This window comes from Lissotriton vulgaris, unplaced genomic scaffold (genome assembly GCF_964263255.1).
Source record: "Lissotriton vulgaris unplaced genomic scaffold, aLisVul1.2 SCAFFOLD_2338, whole genome shotgun sequence".
NCBI lineage: Eukaryota > Metazoa > Chordata > Amphibia > Caudata > Salamandridae > Lissotriton > Lissotriton vulgaris.
The window spans coordinates 39,820-57,457 of NW_028244678.1; the positions used below are offsets into that span (position 1 = coordinate 39,820).

General features: G+C 42.6%; 1 protein-coding gene across 1 annotated transcript in view; it reads right to left on the minus strand.

The window, feature by feature from the left end:
- Nucleotides 1-2,098: 2,098 nt before the first annotated feature.
- LOC147667169 (integrin beta-7-like) overlaps nucleotides 2,099-17,638 on the minus strand; it is a gene marked incomplete at its 3' end in the record, with an annotated part of 287,301 nt that continues 271,761 nt past the window's right edge. The window contains exons 5-6 of the mRNA XM_086948877.1: nucleotides 12,718-12,959; nucleotides 2,099-2,257 (exon numbers count right to left, since the gene is read on the minus strand). Of these exons, the coding sequence (XP_086805003.1) occupies nucleotides 2,099-2,257; nucleotides 12,718-12,959 (401 nt within the window). The remainder of the gene's footprint in view (nucleotides 2,258-12,717; nucleotides 12,960-17,638) is intronic.

Below are 17,638 nucleotides of genomic sequence, written 5' to 3' on the forward strand. Positions count from 1 at the left end.
TGCTGAGTTACAGAACTATGCTTGGGATCATAGAACCTTAGTAGGCAGGGACTGTGTCATCCCACCACCTGAGTACCCATGAGCCCTGAACCGACAAAGCTATAGTGTCTCACTTGCCCTCCTACGCACTCACAGAGGCACAAGTGATGAGACATCCAAGAACACAACACTCCCGACCTTCTCAGGAAACGCAGTTGCAGGACACACCCTTTCCCTCTCTTAGTCGTACTAGTCCACAATAGGTTCTGACAGAGACATGAGAAAAGTTTAAAATGCTAATTTTAACGATAGTGCTCTAGTATGCAGTATACGGCCACAATAAGTAAGAAAATGTCTAACACAAATACGGTCAGCATAGTAAGTAGTCCATAAATCATAAAAGGAGCTGTCATTGTATGAGACAGGATAGCCTAACCTCCCTCCCCTTCTACAGAAACAAATGATTATATATAAGATCTCTGCGTGTTGGCATCAGACCCTGTACCTTAGCATGCACAAATGAAAGTTCTACATCTCAAGCGCAGTCACGATCACTTCCCTGGAAAGATCCTTCTCCAAGTGTGTTACCTATTTGTGCATACCTAAGTGACAAAAGTACATGTTCCCAAACAACAGCTGCACTTGTGTGTTTTGACTAGGAGCTAGGGCCGGACCAGAACAGAATAACAAGGGACATTGTTGTTTGACCTTGTCTTCAGGGTTCAGATTAAATCCCAGAAAACAACAAAACGGCAGCTTCTGTGTGAAAGTACAGTGTGGCACAAAACAAAATATGTTTGTATAGTAATGTGTGCAAAGCAGAGGGTAGTCTGCAATGTGCTCATGCTAACATAGGTAAAAAAGAAGTGGGCCAGCACAGGACATATGACGGGGCCACTACAGCCTTGCCAAGCATATTTCGAGTTTCCTCACTGACTCACTTTTCATGGCAGTGTGATCGCCACGAAAAGTGTCACAGTGAGGAAACAAAGGGGGCCCTACAGGGCCCCCTGGTGCCTCACGCCATGTGGATGCACGCAGGGTGGCACAACATGTGCCCCCATGTGAGTGCACACCAGTCCCTGCATGGCATGGCCTGCTGCAGTCCATGCTGTGCAGGTACTGATTTTGATGTACCTTTTGCGGTGCCTATTTCATAGGCATCACCGTAAGAAGGCCATAAAATAGCCTCCAAGAATCTGGTGGGCAGTTTAGACATGGGTTTGGTAGTGTGGAAGGGGGCGGTCCCGCTCCCGCACTGCCAAATGCATAATAAGGACCTTTGTGTGGGCACTGAGTACAAATCCTAGAAGCACTCACATAAGTGGATACATACAAAGGTGGGAACGGAATAGCAGAGCACTGCAAGTGCCTATTTTCTTGTGGGCAGAGACAACAAAGGTATTTCACTGGCTCAACACAATTAACTTCTGCATATAGTTACTGGGTGCAGAGGGCTGATAAGTGAGTTTGTAAGAGTGAGAGAAAGAGTGAAAGAAAGACAGTAGAAGAGTAGGAGTGAGGCAGAGGACGAGGGGAAACATCCTTTACAACGCTACTTTTACCACGCAGTGCCTTTACGACGCAACTTTTACAACGCAAACCATTACAACGCATTGCACTAGGGGGCGCTCTAGGATAGGGAATAGGTTTAATTTACTATCCAACACCTTTCCTACTATCCACGGGGACTGGAGTTGGAATAGTAAATTAAACTATTCACTATCCAGCGCCCCAAAGCACTATGCATTGTTAAGGCATGCGTTGTAAAAACCGCGTTGTAAAGGCATGCGTGGTAAAAGCATGTGTTGTAACGTCATACATCCGAGGACGAGAGAGTGGGAGTGAGAGTGCAAGAAAGGTAGAGAGGGCAGAAGAGAGATGGGGAAATAGAAGGTGAAAGTGTTCAAAGAGAAAGTGGAGCTAGAAACACAGAGAAAAAGAAAAAGTCAGAGGGCAAAACAGAGAGACCGCAAACGACAGAAAAGATGAGAAAGATGAGTTTTTTGCCTTCTTGGCTCATGTTTTGATTCTTAACCCGGGACCCACTCTTGCTTAACCCTTCCCATGAATTCTCTGATTTGTCCTTCTTTAGTCAAGATCATATTATTACACTCACAAAGAAATTGCTCTTATCGTAGACTCCATTCTTGTCTAGATGGCAGCGTCCGTCACTGGGCAAATAAATGCCACCCAGCTTCCCATCACCCGCCATATGAAAGGTGTCATCTGAAGTGAAGACAAGCAGCCGCGTGACATTGCGCCAACCAATCTGACCCTGCAATAGGACAAGGAAGGATGAGTTAAGAAAGGAAGGTGAATCTTTGGCATTTTCAAGAAAGAGAAGAGGGGAAGAAGCTAAGTTTGATCCTGAGAAGCGCTGCAACCGGAAGTGCCTCGCCCTCTTACACTATACATTTTAAGTTTTGGAGGATAGGTTGTTTAGGTTGACAAATTACAAAAGAATCCATTCACCTAGCTCTCTGAGCTAAAACCTCGACGGACTTTATTCAGAAACAAATGAATAGGTAACCAAAAATGTACATTTCACTAAGCATTTTGAGGAGAGTTTGCAGATTCATGCCCAAAACATTTTTGAAAGGTGGTATACCAGAATAGACTTTGAAAGGAGAAATCTATACAGATCGTAGAGTTGCTTGTAATTTTATGGCAAGATGTAAAACATTCAAAATATACATTATTGTCCTATACATTTGTAAAGCAGGAAGAAAATGTGTATTTTGAAATGTGTGTGGGGGGGTGCGATTATTTTTCGCATCAATACACCTTGAAAGGTACCAAAGCACTCTACAAAAAGTAAATAACATCTTGAGTGATTGCAAGACATTACTCTTGTATTTAGAGGTTGCAAAAAAATATGGAGAAATCTTGGGTCGAAATCCACTGCGAATACTTTCTCAACTTTTCTGTGTACTAAAAGCTGGTGTTCAACATTGCTAATAATTACAATGATCCCCTGATTTCTGTTCATGTTAAAATGTATTTGTGTATTTACACATTTGTGTATTGTAAAGCGCAACAACACAGTGGGCATCTTGGCCCTGATTGAATTAGAATTAAGACTGGGCTCAGTCAAGTGCTGATAAACGAGTGGATTTCTAAATGGTTTATAAATTATAGAAGATCTGAAATTTATCTCAGCTCCTGTGGTAACGAAGTCCAACATTTTAGCAGCACTGGTGGATAGGGCCCGAGAGCCACAGTGTGCTTTGAAAAACTAGGGAGCATATTACCAACAACTAGCGATAATTATCGCTATGTTGGCTTAGCGGCAATATTATTATCGCCGAGCTCTGCCGATTTTTATCGCAGATAAACCTTGCTATTATCAAGGTTTTATCTCAAAAGCGATAAAAATCGGCCGAAATGCATGAATATCGCTTAAAAGTCAGCGATATTCATGCATTACCGAGCTAATGCTCTTAGCCATGTTATCCACCTACCATTGGATAACATGGCTAAGAACTGCTCTGGGCAGGCGTAAGCTTTTGGAGATAGTTGCGCTTAGCGCGAATATTTCCAAAAGTAGGTAATAGGAGATAGCGATGTTAGCGACTGTTTCCAGTCGCTAACATCTTGGCACGCCCACTTTGCATGTCATTAGCGATAAATATCGCTGACATGCAAAGCAGGCCCCAAGATGATTGCTATCTCCTACTAGCTGTCGCTAACTGGTGTTAGCGACAGCTAGGTAATAGGGCGATAAAATTATCGCCACTTTAGCGGGAAAAATTCCCGCTAAAGCAGCGATAAGGCCCTTGGTAATATGCCCCTAGGTGAGTTAAAATTTTGTCGGATCAGGAACTAAGTGCTCTGGTAGGCCTATACCATTTAAAAAGCTTTTGGACATAGTGCGTACGCGAAGGTGGATGGTAAATTGCTGTATGGCATAGTAGTAAGGCCATGAAGAGATATCTTTCCTAACTGCTAGCCAGTGCAAGGACCTGAGATGTCCTAAGACAGTCCAAGTACACAGAGTGCAGCAACATTCTGGATACGTTGTAGTTTCACCAGAACATAGTTAGATTGTCCTAATTACAGGGAATTGCAGTAGTCTATTTGGGAGAGTATTAAAGTTTGGATTATTGTTTTCATATGATTTAGAGGAAATAGATGCATTGTTTCTCAGTGTCTGCACAGTAGCTCTGGGCGGAGTTTGCAGAGTTCCACTACGTGGAACTCAGCGAAGTGCAAAAAAAAACTCTGCCGCACTACACGGAGCTCCGCACGCGGCGGAGTACGATAGAAAAATGCCGCTCGCAGTGATTGCACAGTGCCAGATGCTTGTCTTCACTGTGCAATTATCGCAAACTGCACCATGCACAGTGCAAGCGGTCCCTGCTTTCCTGTTCTGCTGCTCAAGTAGATTTTTACTCGAGCAGCAGCTTTCTCAACCCAAACGGGCTGTTTCTTAACGCGAGCGGTCGCGTGCATACACGACCACTTGCAATGAGAAACCTGAACCCCACGGTGAGAAATCGCACCAAGAGGTAGATTTTCCACGGTCGCTAACTTGACATGACGAACGTGAGCAAGGTCAAAAACTCTGCTCCGCTGTGCGGAACAGAGTTTTTCGGAACTCCACGAGCTACGTGTAACACTGAGTGTGGAAAACTCAGCAAACTCTGCAAGTGGAGCGGAGTTCACTGCCCAGCGTTACTGCACAGTAAAAAAGCAGTTAGTTGAGAGTTTCATGATCTGTAGTTTAAAAAATAGTGTGGAATTGTAGGTGATCCCTAGGTTGTTGGCAGGACCAGAAAGAGTAGGGGCTGAACCTAACTAATTCGGCCCCCAGTCACTTGACCAGTGTGGGGAGTTTCCAACTAGTATCTCCTCTGTTTTATCTGTGTTTGGGCACAGAAAATTAGTTGTCATCATAGCAATAACTGCCCTTAAACAGCCTTTTAACCTGTTGCATTCCTGAGAAGATCCGTATATGCCATCAGCATATGAAAAGAATCGTATACTAAAGGAGTGAATTAATGCTATCAATGAAGCTACATAGATATTAAAAAAGATTAAGCTCAATGTTGAGCCTTGGGGACACTTCAAACTTCGGGGCATATTAACAAGGGCTTTATCTCCGCTTTTTTGGCTTTAAAAGCCAAAGAAGCGGAGATAAAAATATCACCCTATCAACAACAGGGTGCTAACAGGCAAAATCGCATGTTAGCACCCTTTTTCACTACGCATCCCTTAGCATCTCTAATGAGATGCAATGTGGGCGTTCCAGAGCAAAATAATAGGAGAAATGTCACTAAGCGACATTTCTCCGATTATCAAGCTTCACGCTAACCCTGTTAGAGACAAAAAAAGCAGCGCTAACCACGGTTAACGCTGTTTTTTTACATCTGCTAATTTTCAGACTTAGCCATGTAATCCAATGGAAGGTGGATTAGATGGCTAAGTCCACCATGGGCTATCAACAAGGATATCCCTATCCTTGTAGTTTTATCGATAACCTCCCAAAATGCCACTATCGCTGGATTTTTTATCGCCTAGGTGGTTAATGTTGTTAATAACGTGATAACCAGGCGATATTATTCAGCATAAGCGGGCGTTCACAAAATTACCGCTAAGCGCCCTTAGCGTTAATTTTCCCTGTTCCTTGTTAATATGCCCCTATGTTTTTTAAAACTGGGAAACAAAAAGCTTCATACAGACAGTTTGAGCAATATCTATTAAAAAAGACCAGTTGATAACCTTGTCTTCAACACCAATGCTTATTCGTTGAATAAGACTTGCACCATAGAAAACAGTGTCAAAGGCAGAGGATAAGCCTAATAGAATGATGGTAGTAGGTCCATTGTTTTCTAGGCTTTTTGAATATGGTCTTGTACTGAGGCCAATATGGTTTCGGTTCTATAGCATGCACAGAACCCAGATTGATTGCTTCCTAAATATCATTGCTTTCAGTGAATTGTGACAGTGGGCTGGTGAAAAAGCGTTCAGCAATTTTAATTAATAAGGGCAATAAGGAAATCGGTGGATAGTTTGTGGGTACATCTGGGTTGAACCTGGGTTTCTTCAGCAATGGAGTGACCATTGCCTATTTTCAAATGGTTGATACTTGTCATGACTCAAAAGAAAGTTTACAAAGAGCAGACAAATGTGAATCTAAGGAACTGGACAAGAGTCCCACACACTTCACCAAGCACGGATCCAGAGAAGAAGCTGAAATAATTCACTGCTTTTTGTGGGCAAATTTGGTCCACTGTAGCAGCATCAAAAGATGCCAGTTTGTTAACTGAGGATTTATAGGACAAATCAGAATCAGATGTTCTATTTCCAGTAGTAGGCTGAGAAAGTTGCAACTTCTTTAGCTTTGTTTCTAACGTAGCCATGGTAGTTGATATTTTTTCTTGGAAAAACATTTGCTACATTTCACAGAGTGCATTTGTGGTTAGTAGTTGAAAGGAATCACGTGTTGTCTGAAGTTAGATCTCTTAAAATAAGAAAAGCAGCCTGGGTTGACTTAGCTGGGTCATTGATCCTGTTTGAGGAGTATTTTGCTTGTTTTCTCTTATGAGTTGCTTAATTACTATTCTGTATTTTACTCTCTCTGTAGGTGCATAGATTTCTCTACATTTGTGCTCGTCTAGAGAGAACCAGGAATTACCCGGATTAAATTTATGATTACGTTTAACTTTGGCTAGGATATGATTATCTAATTTAGAAGTGATCCCACTTAATTCAATGCTGCTGGACTGTCTTCAGGCCATTGGAGTAATGGGACAGGCCTTGGAATGGCTAACGTAATTTTTAGCTAAGAGGAGCCAACAAGTTTGGCTTCCTCCTTGCTCCGCCAACTCATGTGATGTACTTGTGGGAGTCCCTCATGGCTCTTCCCTGAGCCCTATATTACTTAATTTATATATTACCCCTCTGGCTCAACTAGCAGAAGATCTAGAAGCTAAAGTGATCTATGCAGATGATACACAACTGATTTTCTCTTGGGACAAGGGAGTTAAGTTGAAGCGCATACAGATTAAAACTTGCCTGACAGCTGCTCAACACAAATGGAGAAAAAACTGAAATTATCTTCTTTGATAAGGTTCCACCAAATTTCTAGCAAACCTTTTGGCCAAATGATGCAGTGGAGTAGCTAGGCGTATTGCACCCAGGTGCAGGTAAGAGCAGGGGTGAGGTGGCAGCCGACTTGCGACTTGTTCCGGCAAGGGAGGGGGGGGGGGGGGGGTGTTTACAGACGGATGACTTGTTCTCGGGCCGGGGGATGGTGATAGTCGTTAGACACGACCCCTCACCCCCAACTATGCCACTGAAATTATGCTTCTCCCCCAGGACCCTAGAAAGACTCAGTTAATAATCTGGCCATGAAACTTCATGACAGACTATCCTTTAGGCCTCAAATAAAAGTGTTGGTAGGCACTTGTTTCAGGATCATGAGGTCCCTAAATAAATGTCCCCCTCTTTTATCCTTTTCAGCAAATAGAACCTCATTCAGGCGCTGATAATATCCAGTATCGACTACGGTCATGCATTATATTTTAGCTTACCAGAGTACCTGATGAACAGACTCCAAGTGATCCAGAATGCGGCACCCTGTCTCCTGCTTAATGTTCTAATAATAGCACAGATTTCGCAACATTTTCTTGCACTTCACTGACTGCCCATCAGGCAAAGAATCAAATGTAAGGCTCTTGTGTTAGTACATGATGGCTTATATCAAGCGATGCCCTCCTACATTTTTGGTTTTCATAAACCCCAGCAGACAGCTGAGATACGCCAATAAACTGTAGGCAACGCCAATAAACTGTAGGCAGAGATTCCCAGGATTCAGCGTGCAAGAGCAGGAGAAAGGTTTCTTGCGTACCTGGGTTTGACAGCTTGGAATTAGCTTCCTCTGGAGTTGCAGGTGCTGAAACTTGAATCGTGGCTTTTTGTGCAGGCCTAAGCCTCTTTTATATTCCCATCTTTCTGCTTCACGCAGGGACACTCTTTTGAGCAGCTGTACACGTTATAAATTGCTATCATCATCCAAGCCTCAAATGTGGCCAGGTCTTCTTCAATAGAGTTAGTGAGAACCGGCTTGGAATTATCGAGCAGCGCTTGTATTTGATCTTGCTTAAATCTGGACCAAGGTTTGTCCAGCGAATTGCTGTACTCGGTAGGTGACAATTGTAAAAAATATTGCTTTGTGATATGAACAGGGGATATGAAGAGTATTTAGAAGGCTACAATGTTCAGACTTAGTAAAAAAAAAAAACAGGTGTAAGTGCCTTTTGTAGGTTGGACCCGAGACAAGTTGCTGGAGTTCTATTGCTTTACATGAGTCTATCAAGTCTATAGTGTCTCTTTTTTTCGGCTTAGTCCATCCAGACATTAGACTCACCAATCATGAAAAGTTCTCTAGAGAAAAGTGTGATCAACATTGTACTGCAAGTCAAATGGTCAAAGATGAGGAAAGTTGCACAGGTCTACAGACAACTATGACCTTAAATGTAAAAGCAGCATTTATTGGAAAGTTTAGTGCAATTTTTTCCGAAATGGGTACAATGTAATGTCAGCATTTCATATATAATAGCAGTAAATCATTGTGACTGCTCTTCCGTGGCGTTCTGAACAGTCGACATTGATGATTTAAAACAATCAGGTGTAGCCATTTCGGCGTCAGGACCAGAAGATAAATACAACAGAGGTGTAACAGTGACCGGAGAGTTAAATATACTTGGTAGCAGGGGCCGCTCTAGGCTCATGGTGGCCCTGGACAGGGAACGTAGGTAGGGGGCCCCGGAAGAGGAGGTCCGGGCGGGGCGGAGCGTAGAGGCCAGTGAAAAGGGGGGTGGGTCAGGGTGTTTGGAAGTGGAACACCACCAAATCCCTGCCAGGGGCCACTATACAAATGTGTATCCATCCTCAGAGGATTATTATATGTAGGATATATATTGGCGTGGTGGCCCCTGGGATTTGGTGGCCCTGTGCAGGTGCACAGCTTGCACATGCCTAAGGCCGCCCCTGTTGGTAGGCGAGGAGGAGTTGCTCTTGGCAAAAAGGTGGTAGGGAGTTCTTGAACCGCTGAGCCTCTGCTCATGTTTAGCATTACCGCCCAACGAAGATGAAGACGTTGCACAAGTTGGATAATGAGGTCTTTATTTCTGAACATTGCTGTTACCAGTTGCCACTGTTTGGTGACGCTTTTGGAGAGTTTCCTGCCATTGGATTTGTCTTCCTGAGGGCATGACTTCCAATTTGAAGCACTGACTTTGGCACAGACCCACCTGTCAAGAGCATGATCGAACAACTGTGGAGGCATGTCTACTTCAGGTAGGAGAACACCGTTGCAAAGTTGATAGAGTTGCAACAGAGGCTCAGAATAAGTTTGGAATGGCAAGTAAGCTACTTGGCCCTGTCTGTAAATATATCTGGAATCAAATAGATTGAAGAACATCACAGCTCTGCTAAATCTGAGATAAAACACTTGAACCCTAATGGCCTTTAATGAAATTACATTTAAAATGCGTGAATGAGCTTCAGGTGTAAAAAGGGCGAATGGTAGGCAGTAATATCACTGGAAGTTAATTTAACATGGAAGGGCTCTAAAAAAATTAAGATTAAAGCCGCTGAAATGAATCATTTAAATGTGATTTATCGCTCTAAAAGGTATTTGCAGCTGGAAAACAATATGATTTATAACCCTGACTTACATCTGCCACAAACAGAATCATTTAAACTAAGCTGACATCGAATCTTTTAGAAGTGAGAATATGACTGGTCAAAAAAAGATTTTAAAGATGAACTAAAATGATTTCGTGGCGGAATGAAAGTGAGAACTTTACAAAGAGGGAAAGCTAAGAAGCCACGACTGAATGAACACGGACTGAAACATAAAATCCGCTCAAGATCTTCAGATGGTTATTATGCCCTTAAGAACCAAAAGAGATTGACTGTTTCATAAGAAGAAAAAAAAATCAACCTGGGCCATTATCGCCGCATTAGCGGGACTTTTTCCCGCTTAGCCATGTTATCCAATGGTAGGTGAATAACATGGCTAAGAGCATTAGCTCGGTAATGCATGAATATCGCGGACTTTTCAGCGATATTCATGCATTTCGGCCGTTATTTATCGCTTAGGAGATAAACCTTGATAATAGCAAGGCTCCTAAGCGATAAAAATAGGCGAAGCACGGCGATAAAATTATTGCCGCTAACCAAGCATAGCGGTAATTATCGCTTATGCTTGGTAATAATTTCTTCTTGTTATGAAGTTATGTTTTCCATCTGAAAATAACCAAAGGAAATTAAGTCTCATAGATTCAGAAATTATTTAGCTATTAGAGCTGTCGTTCATATATTGGCCCCAATGAAGAGACTTTGATGTTGTGAAACGCGCGTTGGCCTGCCTTTGTCCAGTACGAGACCAAAAGATTTGAACAGAAAATCTGTTTCTCCGTTACTTTGTCCTTAGCCCTCAAACCATGTCTGATTTTATAATTGAGTTTCACGGTGGCAAGGTGGAATGCTCCGCCCACTTTGAGGTCGTTTTTTTCTGATTAGACGAGTCTCCGTTTTGCGTGGACAGAAATAGATTGCTTATAAATTCCCCTGATAAAGGTAGTTTAAATGAAATTATTCTCACTGGAAAGTCTTCTCAGAAACATCTATTTTGGTGCTTTGATTTCCATTTGCCTCAAATAATGGAGCAGTCATGATGGAATTAGGCATTGATATGGATACATTCACTATTAGACTCAGACCCCACAGATTTTTCTAACATGTGAAAGAAAAATTCTCAGGGGAAATGGGGACAGCTTTATTCCCAAGCACCATTTCGAATAGGGATTTCTAAAACATTCAAAGGGTAATTTACTAACATAATGCATGGACACAAAGAGACACAAAGCATTTACTTTATATTAAAAAGGTATGCTGGTGCTTGGCAAAATAGTGCAGCTCTTCACTCTTGCCTATACAAACCTTCGTAAATCTCAGGCCTGGTCTTTTTGGGAGTTGTAACATGAGCAAGGGGTGAATCACATGCATAAGCAAAGCAAATCTTATACAGGGTGCGAAAGGCAGCGTGGCTTTTGGCATCTATAAGACTATTGATAATGTTTAAAAATGTAAATCTGTTTACCCTGCAGATTGAGAACACCTCAGTAGAGGTTTATCACACAGTGATGATTGATGCACCTGTGGAGTACTGTAAAAGAGACATGCAGCATAACCAATAACAAAATATTGGGCATAAACAGAGATCACTGCTGGCTTCTTCCTAGTTCCTAGTAACCACAGCTTGGGTAGTATGCTTGTCTGTTACTGCTGAGTGGGGTTGCATGCAGGGCCACTGCTACCTTGAGACCATTGTGGGCAGCTGCCATAGGATGTCAGCACAACAGGCTATAGGATGGCTCTTGACAACAATATAGTGCCTTAAAAAGGATACTGCTAAGCCTGCATCCAAGTGGCAAGCTAGCATGTTTTTTGGCCTTTGCAAATCCTTGCATGAGAGCTGGATGTAAGACCTAGACATGCTATGGTGGGCTTTAGAAAGGTTGCAAGATTTGATCACTGATGTTTTAAGCTATGCCTATGCAAGAGTTGGAAGGAGGTACATCAGCGGCGGAAGGCTGATATCCGGAGAGACCAAGTTCTTTTGGTCTGGAGGTGTAGGGGGAAAATGGCACCAAGGCTGTATTTCTGAGAAAGTGGAACGACCTTGTGTACACCAGCTTAAGGCAGACTACCCAGAATGTGCTACTGCTGTTAGTGTATCGACTTATATGGTGTCTCCCTGAAAAGCATCAAGTGAAAAGAGGTACTAGATCTTGTCTTGCACAGAAAATGTTGTAAATGATCTTGTCTTGCTCCACCTTATCATTATAAGGTATAGAAACCAGTAGTATCACATAAATAGATGTCCATTGTCTAGAAAGTGGTCTTACCAAGCACATTACAAGAATTTAGCCTGCCGCATGATTGATAGGTATTTATATAATTAGACACTGATTATATGGCTATCCTTCTGTCCCAGTGTGTTCTCTAAGTGTACAACTGCGATTAACAACTTAATATCATTTCATTAAGACGCACAAGACCATCTCTAAATGCAAAACATTGAGTTATCATTCACCATAGGGATAACGTCATTTGTTTCAAAGTGTAGAACAGTGCAATGCTCATGAGTGCCTTAACTGTGAGTGGTAAAATATGATACACATATATACATCCCTGATTAATCCTGCGATTCAACAGCATTAAAGTTTAATTCTTATATTCTTCCTTTGTTTCAGAATTGTTTTATGGAGGACAAACAGTGCCAGAACTATAGTCGACGTAGTGACCCACAATGGCACTCAGATGGGTCTCTTCACAACAGAACACTCTTCTGAATTATCCCCTCAAATCTGATCGACCTGTTCCTCAACTTGAGGTTGTCATCAGACAGGATCAGTGCTTTAAATGGACACACGTTCCTAATCTGAATGTAGCAGTACCCTTGCATTACAAATGTCTGTCCATTTAAAGCATTGGACATGGTCAATTCCCACGATCAATCGGGAATATCGATCATTCCTAATTTATGGAATGGAAGCGCCCTCTCTTTCAGTCAAACAGATCGCTTCTAAACCAGGTCTGCTCCAACCGAATGCACTGCAGTATTGGTAAACACTTCGCTGAATACCGGTTTAGAATAGTAATTGTCTTCTGGAGTGGATCCTTCCTATTGTGTCAAATTGATGAAGAAGTTGGTCTTACCGTACACACTGCCGCCTGCATGATGGCATCAAAACCACCTTCGGGTGAGTCCAGGTTCCCTGAAATATTTTGTTCACTGACTTTGATCTCAAATTCTGTTGCGTTGTCGGTGAGGGCCAGGACATGCTTGAAGCTGAAGGGCGGCTGGCACTGCTCCATTCGATCCGGGCAGGGATTCAAGAGCTTGGATTTCTTCGTACTGACAAAAGGAAGAACTGTCTTGTCCACAAAAGAGCCGAAACCTAGAGCCAGAGAAAAACAAAAAAGGTCAAGGATGGTTGGGAGAGATCACTGTTTGAAGTACTACAGTATCTTGACTGATTGCCTTTGTGAGTAATCAGAAAGGATGGCATACACCCTTCTGCATGTAACAATATAGAAACAGGCACCAGTTTTAAGGTTTGGTGCACTTAAGTAGGAGACTGACAGAACCTTTCAGAGTAGAGAATATAGGGTGAATAGCAACCAAGTGGGACCGGTTATTGGCCAGGAGATGAGAACGGCTGTGGGGAAGATGGGAAAACTTTTGACATGGTCAAGTGTTGAATATTTCAAATTGTTTTAAATATACCTCCAGATATTGGGGACCACATTAGACTCAATCAACACTTTGGGATTTTTGCTAATGGCCTGCATCGGTAGGTATCCATCCTCATCCAGCTACAGCTATCAAAAATATTTGTCTGATACATTTTGCATAACTGACTTTGGTGTCCCAGATAAGAACTGTATCTCATTTGCTGTTTCTACCATCTGAAACTTTGGAAACGTATTATACAATATGTTCTCATTGCTAATGCCTTTGGCCAGTATCGCTTGGATTTAAAGTTCTAACATTGTATTCACAAAGGTGAACCTATTAAATCAATTTCTCGTTTACCATTTTTTAGGCCTGTTCTTTGTGGTCTATGTGGCTTAAAGGGAGTTAGATAAACATTGTCATACGTATTGCTACTGTCCTTGGAAACAAAGATGCTACTTACTGCTGTGAGGTCACCATATTGTCAAGCACCCCCCATTAAGCTTTGACTTTCGGTCATAGCGTAGTTGTGGAGGTAATAATTACTCTTGGAGGGTGGTTTTTGGTAGAATGTTATTCGGGCAGCACAGGTATGGCTCACAATATAATATCCAAGTAACGTTACTTTTTAAGTAAATTTCATAAGAATTATATCTATGCTGAGATAATTGATCAATATGTTAAAAGCTTTGCATTGCACTACTCCTACAGACATATCCAGTTCGTTGTAACTTTCCTGTGCTCTGAAGAGGTGTGCACACAGTTAAATTTCTGACATGACTGCAGCTAGGTGCAGCATCTTCTCTTAGGACAAAGGGTATGATGCACAATCGTCTTTGTGTCGTTCTGTTCCGGCATTACTGCAGTTGTCATGTGTAGCCTGAGACTATTGGTATTTCTGCGCAATTTGCAAGTGGTGCTTTGTTGACCACATGATGTGGTACAGCCCTTATTGGTGGTACCAGCATTTCTGATTCATACTGTTCAAGGAGCAGTCAGTGGCGGCTCCTCCACTAAGGCGGAGGAGCATCGCCTCCCTGTTTTCAGCAGTGGAAATAAAGGAAAAAGAACAATAATTCATTGTTATTATCATTTTATTTGTTCCTGCTGCGGCAGCTTGGCAGGGCGGGACAGATCTGGGCACTCTGTAAAGTGCACATTAATGTTTGGCTGACATCTCTGGCTGGCCAAACAGTCATGTGTACTTTGCATGTTCTCCGCCCAGGCTGCTTTACAGACTGAGTGGAGAACATACCCAGGCACCCATTGCCTACCTGGGCACCGAACTATGACGCTCAGATCAATCACAATGTTGCATTGCAGCATTCTGATTGGCTTAGGGGGGCTCTGGCGCTTCCTGTTCTGGCTGGAGCGGAGGGATGATGACAAGGGACAATGAGGAAAGATGCATAGAGGACATACGCTTTATTTTATTTTTCTTTATCCCATTCCCTCCCTGACCTCCCTCTCTGCCCTCCGCCTCACCCCCCCCACCCCCATCAAGCCAGCCGCCACTGGGAGCAGTCCATTGATGAATCTGGGTTCGGAACTCGGCGTATTATTGCATCACTGTTATAATGAAGACTCCAGGTGGCGAGATGTCTTTCTTATCTGGCTTCCTGCTGCCTCTGTAGGGAATTGCCAGTGGTGGTCTGCACATTCTGGTCAGTTGCAGGGACTTGCAGTGTTTGACAGCCCACCATTGAAGAATGGGTTTGACAATAGAATCATACACACTGATTCCGTCGATGTGTTAATGTTTCTTCTCAAGCACACTGCTTGAGAGGAACATTTACACAGAAGCTCCAGACTTGAGCTGACTCTAAATGCACCATTGAAGAACAGGGCAAGGCTGGATCTAAAGCTTTGGCTTTAAAAAAGACGTTCACAGTATACCTCTTTCTCAAGCAGCATCAATGGTATCCTCATTCGTATGAATATAGATAGGGCTCCCGGTTTTATGGTATTTATATTTTTAACATTTCCGTCTGTATTTATCCATATTTATTTTTTAACCATTTTATTGATATTCATTGATTCATATTTTATATTTTCAGAATAAATGGAGTCGTAAAATTGTATATTTCTGCCTTTATTTAGCAGATATACATGCACTCATACTTTGATGTCGGTCACGTTTCAGCAAATTAAGTAGCCAAATATAACAAAACACTACATACATAGATACATATTAGCATTATACACAAATATATGTTAACACATGACTGTATTTATGGGTCAGATACCTTTGGGCCTAGCTAGCACTATAGAAAACTCAAAATATTAATAATGATAAGGGAATCGCATCCTGTTTTTAAATCCACATGGTGTCTATCTGCTTAGCAAGCCCAACAAGGAGTGTCACAAGAAGTACACATTTCTGTACTTTTCTGCTTTTAAAAATAAATACAGACAGAAAATAGATTCTTTTATCTGTAAAAATCAGTAAAAACGAAAAACTGGAGGCCTTAATTATAGATCTACCCCTCATATGATAATGCCAAAGATTTTTATTTCTGTCCTTTCCATAGATTTGCCGAGTTCCTTGAATGAATGGTACGATCGCTTGTACTACATGGATTAGCTTTTATCCAGTTTTGGGACACTTTGCCTGAATCCACCCTTCCCCTAAGATTCCAATTTTAGGGGCAAACAATCCAGTCAGAGTGCATTTTCCTTTCATGTGTGTCCCAGATTACTGGCAATCAGCCTCAGGGAACCATCACTCTTGTTTGTGTATTATAATCCATGCAACTCTCAGGCCTGGGACACTTTGCCTGAATCCACATTTCCCCTCAGATTCCAATTTTAGGGGCAAACAATCCATACAGAGTGCATTTTCCTTTCATGTGTGTCCCAAATCAGTGCCAATCAGCCTCAGGGAACCATCTCTCTTGTTTGTGCATTAGCATCCATGCAACTCTCTGGCCTATCAGCTACTGTTACTGGGGTCTTCATACACCACCACATTAAAATACGGTATGTGTGGGCTGGAAATAGATTCCATCTCCTTTGTATTCCATATGCAGTCTTGAACATGCCTGTGGCCATTGTATTGTTCAGGTGTTGCTTTTTTCAGGCCACAGGTTGACCTAGAACTGACTTAGTTCGGTCCAGTGTAATAAAATATCCTGCATGTCTGCCAGGCCATGGTGCCATGCAGGCGTCCAACCACACAAGATCGCTCGATCGTGTAAGGCACAGCTCGCAATCGGCGTCTTGACATCCTTCCAAAGACCCGCGGATTAGTCACCAAACTGACCGCACCTCCACAGACGGTGCCACTGCTCATGCTGCCCCTTGGAAATCTGTTACCTGAACAGCCAATTGATGCAAGAAACAAAAACGCGGTGCAATTTTCGCATCTCGAACCGTGCTAACTGAAGTCTGCATGGAAGCTTTCCCCCACAACGTCAACGTATCGGAACTCTGTCTATCTAGACGCCTCGAAGCCAATAACGGGGCTCTCGACTTGCACCACATCTTGTGTGGTTGGACGTCTGCATGGAACCATAATTCCGGCCTCCCGCCAGTACCCAGCATGTACTGCTGCAAACTTACCTGAACTCCTCCAATTCAACTGCAATTGGCGTTTAACTCCCATTCAGGCAAAACCATTCCCCAAAGTCCTGAAGATGATCCCTTTATAAATTGAGCGTGGGATCGAAACGTCGACTCTTTTGAGTAAACATACGTTTCACCCTATTATATTATTGTATGTATGGTTTACTCCAGGACACACTGCTAATTCAAATTCACGACAGTGGCCTGTAAGCTCACCCTGTTTGCTTGGTAATCCTTCACTCTATTACCTCCTTACTTTTCCCCTCCTTTGTACGGTACAGGACTGTGCCCTACTGTAACCTTAATACTTGTTTCTAATATGTACCCTTACTTTAATCATTTATGCTAAGGACCACTTGTTTCCTTTATAAATACTTGATACCCATGGTCCCTAGCTACCCATTGGGTTCCCCTTGTCTTTTCTAATGATCAAAGAGGTAGCAGCCAGATCTGCTGCACTTTTCCAGCCGGAGAAGGCCTTCCAATATTTTAAAGCTGAAGAGCTGTTCTAACCCAAGGTCCCTAATGTCTCTATCCTTCATTCGAAGCGACGGGTGAAGGGGAAATGCTTCTGGGGAAGAACACATTTGCTCCCACATCACAATCCATGATAAGAAGTCCCTAGGACTTCTTTGTGAACTCCTTGACCTCCTCCGCACCATCACCCTTACCACCATTGGACTCAGATATTGAGAGCTTTTGGCTCTGGAAATATGTGGGTCCTGTAAGTGCCACAGGGCTAGGCTATATTCCTACGACAGCCTTCATCATTTAGGACACCAATCCCAGAGTGATCACTCAAGGAACATTTAGAGGAGATAGTGAGGATTCTGAACT